At 42.4% G+C, this 12,658-nt stretch overlaps 1 protein-coding gene across 1 annotated transcript in view; it reads left to right on the forward strand.

The window, feature by feature from the left end:
- Positions 1-12,658, forward strand: part of PHEX (phosphate regulating endopeptidase X-linked) — a 201,795-nt gene that overhangs the window by 59,073 nt on the left and 130,064 nt on the right. The window contains exons 10-11 of the mRNA XM_077770526.1: positions 6,596-6,689; positions 8,973-9,101. Of these exons, the coding sequence (XP_077626652.1) occupies positions 6,596-6,689; positions 8,973-9,101 (223 nt within the window). The remainder of the gene's footprint in view (positions 1-6,595; positions 6,690-8,972; positions 9,102-12,658) is intronic.

Genomic DNA, 12,658 nt, shown 5'->3' on the forward strand with positions numbered 1-12,658 from the left:
GGTGTTACCATTGCAGGATTTTTTACCTCAATACCCAGGGTTCATTGTCTGGCCGCTTCCAGAAAATGAAGAGGTGGACAGCAAATAAAATAAGCAGCAGGTAGAAGTTTATTAAAACGGAAGAAGAGCCAAAGTAAGAATAGCACAAAAGCTCTCTTTCTAGAGAGGAGGGCCTTTGAAAGTGAATACCCCTGACTATGGGCACATGACTTCATTTTATGGGGTTTTGGTCCCTTCCTCCTGCCCCTTTTTTTCTTTGTTGGCCCGTTAACTGTAGGTGCTGAGTTGTTCATTTCTGTGGGAAACATGAGGAGGGAGGAGGGAGTGTTCATTACAATTTTAAGGAAAACTTTACACGTGAGGGAGATTTTCTCATGGTCAGGCCTGAGGGAGTTTCTCTCATGGGCAGACGTTCCCAGCACTCTTAAAATATGTGTATTTTTTTCTGTGTTCAGGGACCTCAAGTCCTAACCTTTCCCTCTCTACCTGTTTAACCCTATCTTTTCCTTGTCATATCACTACATTTGAAGACATACTTGTGTTAACCACCGTTGTGACTAATAGTTACCTTTGATCTTCTTTTCAGTGTTTTATTTGTTTTTGAGAGAGAGAGACAGAGCATGAGTGGGGGAAGAGCAGAGAGGGAGGCACAGAATCTGAAGCAGGCTCCAGGCTCTGAGCTGTCAGCACAGAGCCCTACATAGGGCTCAAAGCCACAAACCATGAGATCATGACCTGAGCCAAAGTCCGATGCTTAACCAACTGAGCCACCCAGGCGCCCCAGTAGTTGCCTTTGATCTTAGAAAGAAACCAGACTCTTGTTCCCACTTTATAGATGAAGAAGCTGAGGGAAAGTGACTTCCATACCTCGATGTGGATGTAGAACTGAGATTCTAACCTGGGTTACCTTCATTTCTACATCCTGTCTCTTACATACATGTCCCTGTATGGAAAAGAGACTCTGTTCAGACATTTCACTGCTAGTTTTGGAGACAGTTCCCCTGGCATTTCTAGGTTGCAAAGCCATCCTGGGCTGCTATTGGCTGGTCATCCCTTGACGGGTGCTTCCCTCGTACAGCATGCCCCCAGGCAGCCTCGTGGTGTGAAGCTTTTCTTTCCTACCGAGTGGCTGTGGGGGCAGTGGCACTCGCTCCCTGGCAGGTGGTGGCGCACGGTGCAAAACTAGAGCGATGACATCCCCCGGAGGTGGTGCCAGAGGCTATATTGGCCCTTGCAGTTCAGGAAGTAAGTGGCCGGGGCAGGACCATTTGGAGGCACAAGCTGGAGGCTGCCTGTGGTGAACAGGAGTTGGTGGTCACGGTGGAGAGAGGGTGAGGACGCTGTGATGTGCTGGGTCCCTCAAGTTATGCCCGTCTCATCGTAACTCCATGTTGAGTGATCTCATGTAAACGGTTTGAAATCAACTCTGGTGGGAATATTCACACCATGGAAATTGGCAAATTCTACCCATCAAGTGTTTTGGAAACCCAGTTGTGAAACATTTACTAGCATGTCATTGGTTGAGAGGTCGTGCAATTGTCCCTCCCTTTCTGTTCTTCCCTCAGCTCTCCCCGACTCCAGACTTGCAGCTGCCTCAGGCGATCAACCATCTGATTTGGTCTGGGGGGCAAAATGGGAGGGGGGGCGCTGAGGAAGGATGGGTTTATAGAGATTTTGCTTGGCGTCTTCTTCCCGGCAAGACCTGGTCTAGAGATCATCTGCATCAGTGTTTGGTTTTTTTTTTGTTTTGTGTTTTAAGCAGGCTGGCCTAAAGTAAACCCTTGGAGATTTTGCCAAGCCTCTGTGATCTTTCCTGCCTTCAGTATTAGTTTAATATAAAGCAAGCACAGTGTACGGTGAGATGATTCTTGTTGGACATAGGCTTGTAGAGGCTTACCTGGAAAATGTACTCTCATGTAGACCTCTTACAGGGATCGGTGCTGCCGAGGGTGACCTAGGGCCTTGTTGCTCAAAGTATGACTCTGGAAACCACTATAGGCCTGGACTGAGAGCTTGTTAGAAATGCAGAAATCAGGCTCCGCTTCAGACCTACTGCAATTTAGTAAGATCCCCAGGGGATTCCTGTACACATTAAAGTTTAAGAAGCACTGATCTGGGATTTAGAAAGTCCTTAAATTTAGCTGTGTGCGCAGAAAGATGAGGAGATAGAGTTTTCCTAGACCAGTGGTTCTCAAGCCTGACAAGCATTGGCACTTCCTGAAGGGCTTGTTAAAATAGACTGCTGGGTCCCATCCCATAGCTCTGATTGATTAGATCTGAGGTGAGGCCAAGGATTTTCTATCAAGTTCTCAGGTGATGCTGTAGCTGCTGGTCCAGGGACGCACTTTGGAACCATTGCTTTAAGTGTACCTTTGAGCAGCCTCTAGGATTTAGGAAGATCTCTTTGGCTTTGAGAAACTTTGAGAAGAACCTGTTTGGCCTACCTCAGGTAGTTTGACTTAGAGGACCATATACAAGCTCTGGAATCTGAGGAGCAAATGTTAGTTCTGGATTTGCCACATTATTGCTAGTCCCGTGAACTCGGATCTTTGTTTTCTTCGTTTGATAATGAGGGTAATAATAAGTAACCCATAGCATTGTCATGAGGATCACAAAAGGTACTTAAATCTCTTCAATGCAAGCAAATAGAAGTTGTCACTAATTGACAAGGGGCAGCAAAAGCTTCTTTAGAAATCTTATTCCAGTCAGAGGCTTTGGGAAATGATTTCATATTGCGCTCTCAGTGGCGGGTTCTCTCCTGAGATATTTTGCTTTCCTCTGCTTTATTTATTGCCATTTGGGGAAATTACCATACTGCTGAAAATGCTTTTTGAAGAAAAAAGATATTATGTGTTATTTTCAAGGACTATTGCTGAATCTGATTTTTGTTTTGTTTTTTTGATATATGTGAGCATTAAGTGGCAGTGATTCAGTCATTATGGTCAGATCTGTTTCTGGCGTGGTAATATTAGCACGGCAAAGCTGCACTTCCCAGCACTCCGGCGGTATATTTATAACACACTGAAGCAGCTCATCAGCACCATTGTCTTGCTGTGCGAGCTTCCCTGCATTCCATCTTCCAGCTCACGGAGGTCTCGTTATGGTGCCCATGAAGGCCTCACCTGCCATGCCTTTTTCACACCCACATGTTTCTGCAAAGCTTTTGGGGTCTTTTGACTGGCCAGAAAACCTTTGTTGAATTAGAGACATTAATTTATCACCCTGTAGCATGGGAAATGCACACAGGCTTCTGAGGTAGATACACCTCTGTCTGGTCTGGCCTCCATCACTTCTTACACTGGTTCTCCACCTTGTTTGCACATTGGACTCACCTGGGGAAAACCTAAAAACAATATTTATGAGGCACCTGGGTGGCTCAGTCAGTTGGGCATCCGACTTCAGCTCAGGTCATGATCTCATAGTTCGTGGGTTCGAGCCCTGCGTCGGGCTCTGTACTGACAGCTAGCTCAGAGCCTGGAGCCTGCTTCAGATTCTGTGTCTCCCTCTCTCTCTGACCCTCCCCTGCTCATGCTGTCTCTCTCTCTCTCTCTCTCTCTCTGTCTCTCTCTCTAATTGTCAGAAATAAATAAAAACATTTAGAAAAAAACCAATATTTATGCTGGATCCCACCCTAAATAGAGATCTGACTTAATTGGTCTGGAGTGGCCTAGACATGTATCTGGACTTTTTAAACACTTCGAGTGACCCTAACAAGTTGGAGATCCACTGACTATGCGATCATGGGGAGTTACTTAATGGTTCAAGGCCTCAAGTTTCTTTATATGTAAGATAGGCGCAAGAACACCTCTCCTAGAGTGGGGGTGCCCGCACTTCCCCAACCCCCAGCATACTTGCACCACACTGCTTCTTCAGCCACCGCCATCAGGCCCCTCCAAACAACCTCCCCACTGAACCCGGCTCTTCACTGTCCCTCGAGGGAGTGTCTTCTGAGCTCATGTAAGCGTATCTGCTGGCTGTGGACCTTCTTCTACTCTGTACCTGCGGATTCAGCACAATTCTCACCCCTAGGGAGAACATACAGACCTGCCATTNCCCATGAACCATGAGATCTGACCTGAGCCGAAGTCGGACACTCAACCGACTGAGCCACCCAGGCGCCCCAGGCTTGCCTCCTTTGACACTGAGACACCGGGCCCTGATTGCTGCCTGCTGTGTCTTCTCTGTGGCCAGACTTTCCGCCTGTCCCTGTGAGTGATGACCCTGCTCACCATTTTCTCGAATACACAGGTGATTGCTAATTATTTAGCCCGTCTGGAGTTCATAATCCTGCCTCACAGCCCGACACCTTCTAGTCTTTAGGCACAGCTCCATCTCTGTTCCTCTCACAAACCGAATCTTTTTTTTTTAATGTTTGTTAATTCATTTTGAGAAAGCTCATAAAAATGTTCAAAATATTTTGAAATAGTCAAGACAACTATATGAAGTGTGGATTTATATCCACTGTAATTGTTGTATTAACCTAATCCTATGTGGGTAATGTGTCCTGAAGAATTAACCAATAGCATTTGAAGGATTAACTCATGACTTTTGAAAATATCTTTATTTCATTTTCTTTTGAAACTCCTATTTCTGTATTTGTTAGAAGCATTCTTTTTTTTTTAATGTTTTATTTATTTTTTGAGAGAGAGAGAGAGGGGAGAGAGAGAGAGAGAGAGGGAGAGCAAGTGAGGAGAGGGGCAGAGAGGGGGGGCGGACAGAGGATCTGAATTGGGCTCTGTGCTCACAGCAGAGAGCTCGATGCGGGACTCAAACTCACGAACTGCAAGATCATGACCTAAGCCAAAGTCGGCCACTTAACTGAGCCACCCAGGCGCCCCTAAAATAACTATGTTATCGTATTTCAGTAACTATGTACTGGGTGTAATGGTGACATATATTTAATTGCCTAGAGTACACATCCACCGGGTTAGAGCGCCATGCAAATGGGAGTGTGGGTGGTTCTTAATGGGCCAGATATCATCATTGTGTCACATGGCTCTTAACGTGGCTGCACAACCCAAGAGCCATCTCACCAATGTGTGTTATTAGTCACCATGGTAATGACACAGTTGAGAGGGGATGGGTCATTAAAAATTCCTCATCACTTTTGAGTTAGAACTTAACTCAGGTCACACATCCTTCTGAGGTCAGGGCATCTTTGCTATAGAAAAAGGCAACACTGAACAAAATGGAATGGATTTTTAGAAATACCTATTAAAGGCACTACATGAGTAGTATATGAGAATATATGGGGTCGTTCGTATGTTTGGAAGTGAAAAATGACAAAAAGTATGGAATTTACTCCTTAAAATATTTTTTAATGTTTTATTTATTTTTGAGAGAAAGACAGCATGAACGGAGCGGGGGAGGGGTCAGAGAGAGAGGGAGACTCAGAATCTGAAGCAGACTCCAGCCTCTGAGCTGGCTGTCAGCACAGACCCCAACACAGGGCTCGAACCCACGAACCGTGAGATCACGACCTGAGCCGAAGCTGGATGCTCAACTGACTGAGCCACCCAGGCACCTTGGAGTTTACTCATTACAGAGATTTTGCTACTTATTTTAACCTCACAGTAACCCTATAAGATAGGGATCATCCTCCTTGTATGACAAGAAAAGATAAAATCATCAAGGTTAAGTGACGAGCTCAAGGTCATCTGAGTATAGAACCAGGGTGCAAGTCTGGATAAATGGTTTGAGCCAATATGTTGCTGTTTGTTTCCAAAAGTAAGAATTCATCTGCATTTTATCAAGTCACCTGATACTTCTGGGGTNATGAACAGTGACAAAAAGTATGGAATTTACTCTTTAAAATATTTTTTAATGTTTTATTTATTTTTGAGAGAAAGACAGCATGAACGGAGCGGGGGAGGGGTCAGAGAGAGAGGGAGACACAGAATCTGAAGCAGACTCCAGCCTCTGAGCTGGCTGTCAGCACAGACCCCAACACAGGGCTCGAACCCACGAACCGTGAGATCACGACCTGAGCCGAAGCTGGATGCTCAACTGACTGAGCCACCCAGGCACCTTGGAGTTTACTCATTACAGAGATTTTGCTACTTATTTTAACCTCACAGTAACCCTATAAGATAGGGATCATCCTCCTTGTATGACAAGAAAAGATAAAATCATCAAGGTTAAGTGACAAGCTCAAGGTCATCTAAGTAGAGAACCAGGGTGCAAGTCTGGATAAATGGTTTTAGCCAATATGTTGCTGTTTGTTTCCAAAAGTAAGAATTCATCTGCATTTTATCAAGTCACCTGATACTTCTGGGGTATGGACAATTTCTAAGACATGAAGGGCTAAGCAACAGTGGATTCCATGCCCTGAGAGGGAAAGCAAAATGCTCATGCTGAGGCTTCGGGCTGAAATCTTCATTTCATCTCTCTGTATTGAGGGGTGAAAAGCTGGCCAAGTTGGGTTGAGCTTTTTGACATTGTATCTTCTTATGTCATTTCCTAAGTACAAGTTCTATAGTTTTGTATGAGCAAGAGGTCCCTCCGTGGAGCTTTGCAACAGTTTTCCCCAAGGTGTTCTGCAGAGAATCTGATATCCACCTAATTATAATAAATGTGCATTACTCTCTGTTAACAGGACCATTGCCAACTATTTGGTGTGGAGGATGGTTTACTCCAGAATTCCAAACCTTAGCAGGCGCTTTCAGTATAGGTGGCTCGAATTCTCGCGGGTAAGCTTGAAGAAGATTGCAATGTTAATGCCACTGGATAACTTTTACATGCCGGAAGGGTCGTGTATTAACTAATCCAATAACAATCATTTTTAGGGATAGGACAGAGGGAGCTATGCAGCCCAAGCTCTACCGTTTTCTTTTCTTTTCTTTTTTTTTTTTTATTAAACCTTATGTACTTACTATAAAGGACGCTCAAGCTGTGCTTTGATGAGGCCATATAAAGATATTTGCAGCAATATTTGGGACAATCTTACTGTTTTTTTTTTTTTAAATTTAAATCCAAGTTAGTTAACATATAGTGTAATAATAACTTCAGGAATAGAATTTAATGAGTTATCACTTACATACAAAGCCCAGTCCTCTTCCCAGCAAGTGCCCTCATTAATGCCCATCACCCATTTAGCCCATCCCCCCACCCAACACCCTGCTACCAACCCTTGGTTTGTTCTCTGTGTTTAAGAGTCTCTTAGAGACCATCATATTGTTTTCCCTCCCTCTTGTCAACTTATTCCCATTTTTTCCCAATGTTTTTAACTGAGTCACTCTCATTACAGTTTTAATATTTCTTAGTGATATATTTGTAACTATTTTTCATTTTCAGTATTCTGAATATTCAAAATATACATGATAAACATATTAGATGATAGTGTTTCATCTTCAGGGATAGAATTTTGTCTTTAACTATAACTTGACTTTCATTCAGTCTTTGAATTTATCCTAATTCTGCTAGGCCAAAGAGGCCTAAATGTAGTCTCCTCAGAGACCTGGCTCAAATGCCTGAAACACTTTTCTTCTCTCCTCCTCACCTGGTTCTTTGATCTTTGCTTCTCTTCCTCTCTGGTTCTCCTCTTCACTAACATAGGTGTTATTTTGTCTTTGAGTAATTCTCTGATTAATAGAGGACTAATGATTTTGTGGCTTTCTTGTTTTTTGTAAAAAAAAAAATTGTAAGCAGTGATTTCATTTAACAGATGTTTTGGTTGTTAAAGGCAAGTATAGGAATTTTTGGTGAGTCATTACTATTGAGCAGTAATATAATTATTTTGGATACATTTTGGCTCTCAAAGTCACTAGGTCTACAGAACAGCATAAACCAACTATATTTTGAGGTCATATCAAAGGGTTAAACTACAAAAGAAGTAGAGTTTATATGTATATATGAAAGCGTGTGAGTGTGTGTGTGTGTGTGTGTGTGTATTTTTAACTCCTTTGGATCACATAAAAGATAGTACCCAGCTGCTTTGCAACCTTATTGTGAAAAGAATGAGAGACAATGGTGTAAGAAGTAGTGTGTGAAGATCTGAGGTCAGGTATGATTAGGGATGTTTCTTGAGTGTAGAGTGCTAAATATGCTATTGAATTGCCAAAGATAGCTGTAGGATCTCTTTCTGTAGAGATTTTCAAAATAGCCCCATTGCTTACCTCTGAGAGGAGCTGTACCGCTGGACGGCAGGGGAGGAGTAGATGGATTCCAGTGCTAACCCCATCTGCCTGGCGCCAGCGGCTCGAACCTTGTTAGAGGCGCCTCCATCATGCTCAGCACCTCCCTGCCTTGCTCCTTGCCTTCAGTTTCCATTTTGAGCACTGAACTTCCAACCTCCAAGGGCAATTTAAACAATCTTTGTTTCTTTACTTTCATCACCAAGAGTAAACCTTGGAGCCTTCCAAGTTCTGCTTTGGACCCTCCTTACTTGTTTGTAAATGTTTTATTGTAATGGCTTAATTGGGACAGATGGGGAAAGCATTTACATCTGTTTTTTACTTGGTTCTGGATGTGTCCTTTGCTATGACACAAAGTAAATATGCTTTTTGGGTTGTTCACAGTGGGCCATGTTCTCAACGGACTTATGAGTGTACTACCCAGAACAGGGAAGGCCTCACTGGGCAGGAACTTTGACCACAAGTTGATATAAGACCTTTCCTAGTGGAACTTTAGTTTCAGTAGCTGTTAAAGACTATCTAGACACTTGGACAGAAAAGCTGTGCCATTGTCCTAATCCTTCACTAAATGAAGGATTTCAAATTTCAAATGAAAATTGAAAGGAAGGGATAAATACATTTTTTTCACTGTCAAAATATTTTCATCCAGTTGTAAATATAACTAGGAACAAACAGAATTTATTTCTTCATCTCATTTTGCCATTGGCCCTACCGTCTGACACACGTATGTGGGTGGGGTGTGCATTACGTTGTAGACTGTTTTCTTCAGGCTGTTTGAATTTTGTTTGGCAAAAGGTTTTATTCAAGTGAACCCCAATCTGGATCAATTATCTCCCACAGGTAATTCAGGGGACCACAACTTTGTTGCCTCAGTGGGACAAATGTGTGAACTTTATCGAAAGTGCCCTCCCTTATGTTGTTGGAAAAATGTTTGTGGATGTGCACTTCAAGGAAGATAAGAAGGAAATGGTAAGTGCTGCTCCTAGCTGATAAAAAACAATGGCTGTCCACCAGATCTGACATCAGTGTAGTCAGCAGGCTGGTGTCAGCCTTCCAGCTCTTGAAATGATGGATCTAGAAAGATAACGATAGTTAGGCTTCAAAGAAGAATTCCTACAGTACAGTATTAACTAAAAATCAAACCTAGAATATAGTCATGGAAGTTAAGAAAATTTAGAAGTGAGAAAACAAGCATGAAATCACATCACCTAGAATCTGAATTTCTCCAGTAGAAGTTAAATGTGTAAAGTCAATGCTTAGGAACAGAGACAGCCTAGATAATTTTATTATTAGATCCTAGACTGGNAAGGTAAAGGTTTTCTAGTCGGGCTTCTTTGTTGTAGAAATGAGGAAGCTGGAGACCCAGAGGTGAAATGATTTGTAATATATTTAACAGTTATTAAATGATTTAGAAATAGAAATATAATGCAGGCTTTTTTCCCCTACTTATGCTGTTTTCTGGAAGCTTCACAAGTGTGACATTTATTTCAGAGATGACACTCTGTGTCTAGTTTTTCATTAACTTAAGAAGAAATCCTTTTATTTTGGAAATTCTTAAGCATATACAAAAAAGGAACAAGCAGTGTAATGAGCTTTGCTGTACCTGTGATCTGTGGTAATTTGTAGTTGCTGTAATGGCATAATGGCCCAACCAGATCTTTCTGCTAATAAAACATAAGATTTAGGTTTATTCATTTACTCAACAGATATTTGTTGAATACCTATTATATGCCAGGCGCTGTTCTAAGGCACTTGGGATATAGCAGAAAATAGAACAAAGATCCTTGACCTCATTGAGTTGACATTCTGATGGGTGGTGGGGGGACACACAAGTGTGTTGGAAGATGGTAAGGACCCTAGAAAAAAGAGAAAGGAAATCAGAGTAGAGAGGAATTGGGAGAGCTGTAAGGTGAGGGTGTATTGGAAGGTGGTTGTAGGATTAAATAGGGTGGTCAAGAAAAGCCTCACTGTGAGGATGACATTTGGCAAAAATTGTAGGATGTGAGAGAATTAGAAATGGCATCTATCTGTTTTAGAGTTTTAGGCTGAAGGATTAGCTAGGGCAAAAGTCCTATGACNCCCCGCATTGGGTTCTGTGCTGACAGCTCAGAGCCTGGAGCCTGCTTTTCAGATTCTGTGTCTTCCTCTCTGCCCATCCCCCGTTTGCACTTGCTCATGTGGGCTCTCTCGCGCGCTCTCTCTCTCGCGCGCTCTCTCTCTCTCTCTTTCTTTCTCANGCCTGTGGGCCTTTGTGGACTTTAATCCTGAGTGCAGTGGAGAGCTAATGCAGGCTTTTGAGCAGAGACCTAATGTGACCTGACTTATGTTGACTCCTGTTGTGTTGAGAAGAGACTAGGGAGTCAAGGACAGAAGCCAGGAGACTGACCTAGAAGACTATTGGAGGGACCAGGTGAGAGATAATGGTAGCTTGAACCAGATGGTAGCAGTGGAAGTTGTGGAAAGGGGTTGGATTCTGAATTTAAGCTGAAATAGAACCAACATAATTTGCTGACAGATTCATTGAGGGATCTGAGAGTGAGAGCTGTGNAGGCGCCCCTGAGTCTTGACTTTAGAACAGAGGTTGGGATTTACATTTAGAGGAGAGAGGAGAAGGTGTGAAATAGTTGTCCAGGGGAGCCGGAGAATGAGTAAACTGAGAAAGTATGCTTGTGCGGAGGCAGTAATGGTCTAGATGAAGCTGGTGGTTATGAATTTAAAGACTCCTCAGCTCTGCAGTGTGTTCTTCTTCTTATGTTTCAACTGCATTGGAGGAGAGGGTATATTTTGAATTAGAAATTTGGATTTAGCCAGGGTGGTTTTTCGGTTTTTTGGTTTTTTTTTTTTTGGTGTGCATTTTCTTTGTGATGAATTATAGTTTACAAATGTCATGAAGCAAAATACCTAGGCACAGTTAACTTGTGTAGAGGAGGAAAACGAATGTCCCCCCACCCCCACTCCTCTAGGTTCTTGAGACCCCCAGCTGTGATAAAATACAGATTAACAAGAAAAAAAACAAACAAGTTTAATACTGTGCATATTTTCTAATTACAAGAAAGAGACCCAGGAAAACTGAGGAGCTCCTAGAAATGGCCCAAGCCATCACTCTAATTACCATCCCCAGCTAAGGAAAAAGATGAGAAGATGTGGGCACAGGGGTGGGCAGGCCGGTTTTGGGAGGTTACCAGGAAAAGCACAGTAAACACAGGGGAAGTTATTCTGCAGATTTAAGTCCACGCTTTCTCCATTGATCAAAGTTGCTAGAGATGAGGGCCATCCTCTTCCTGGTAGTCGTCCTCCCCTTCCTGGTACGGGGAGGAAGATACCCTTATATTGGAAATTCCCCTCATAAATGTTAATTTCTCTCACAAAAGAGTAACTTCTCTGTTTTGAGAGATTCCCCTCTATCCGTACCTTCTCAAAAATAATCAGACCAAAAAGTATGCCAAAGAGGTGTATTTTGCTTCCCTTCACTAATAATAGTTCGTGTAGTCATTCAGATACAAATACATGGACAGCTTGGATGCAGGTGGTCAACAAACACTGATTTTAAAGGCAAACACCTAAAGTCTGTTAAGTCATGACAGTTCAAATGGTTGGTATTATGTGCTGCTCCACAGTACCAACTGTGTGGTATTATGTGTTGATACGGTTCAGGATGAAGAATTTTCTCTGCTGTTTAAGGTCCTTTTAGGTGGACCAAGAATCAAATCGACATGAGACGGATTAACAGGAGAAAACCACATTTAGTTTTATACAAGAATCCACACAGACATGACATTTTAAAGACCAGCAAGATGAGGCTTCTAGGCCTCCTGAGCTCAGGAGGGGGACCTGTTTGGAAAACAAAGGTGGCCCTGCTGTGCGAATAGATTACTTAGGTACAGAGGAGTCTCTGTTGCTGTCTTCCAGGTACAGGCTTTCCTTTCCAATGTAAATGTCGGCAGCCTAGGGGGAAGGTAAAGAGCTTTTCTGAACCTGCTAGGTTTTGATTGCTTTTGACTCAAAATAATCTTCCCAAAGTGGAACATCACTATGTATTTGCTGAAGTTTGCCTTGGAATACCATAAATCTAAGTGTATTTACCAGGATTTTGGCTGTTTTTGTGATACTTTGGGGAATTTTCTGCCAAGTTTGAGACTATATTTGAACCTGCAAGTCTCCTTGTAAATAATTCCACTGGAGAATTAATGTCTTATTTCAGAATACTCCATATTCCCATTGTGTGTTTTCTTTCACCCCTTGCTTAGAGAAAATGGATTAAGAATTTGTCAGATATTCACAGTGGTAATATTATAAGCTCTGGGAAGGATATAAAAACAAGGCACAGAGGAGGGTTTTTTTTGTTTTTTTTTTTTTTGTATTTTTTTGGCAGTAGAAGAGTTTTAAGTAATATGAAAGGTATTTGGATTAATTTGTTTTTCTCAGTTGTGGTATGAAACTCCCCTTTTCATGCGTCAAGGTGCAGTATTCTAAAATAGAGTGGATTTTGGCACTTTCCCCCCTTATTTTGATATACACGGGACCTG

This window comes from Crocuta crocuta, unplaced genomic scaffold, assembly GCF_008692635.1.
Source record: "Crocuta crocuta isolate KB4526 unplaced genomic scaffold, BGI_CrCroc_1.0 scaffold488, whole genome shotgun sequence".
NCBI lineage: Eukaryota > Metazoa > Chordata > Mammalia > Carnivora > Hyaenidae > Crocuta > Crocuta crocuta.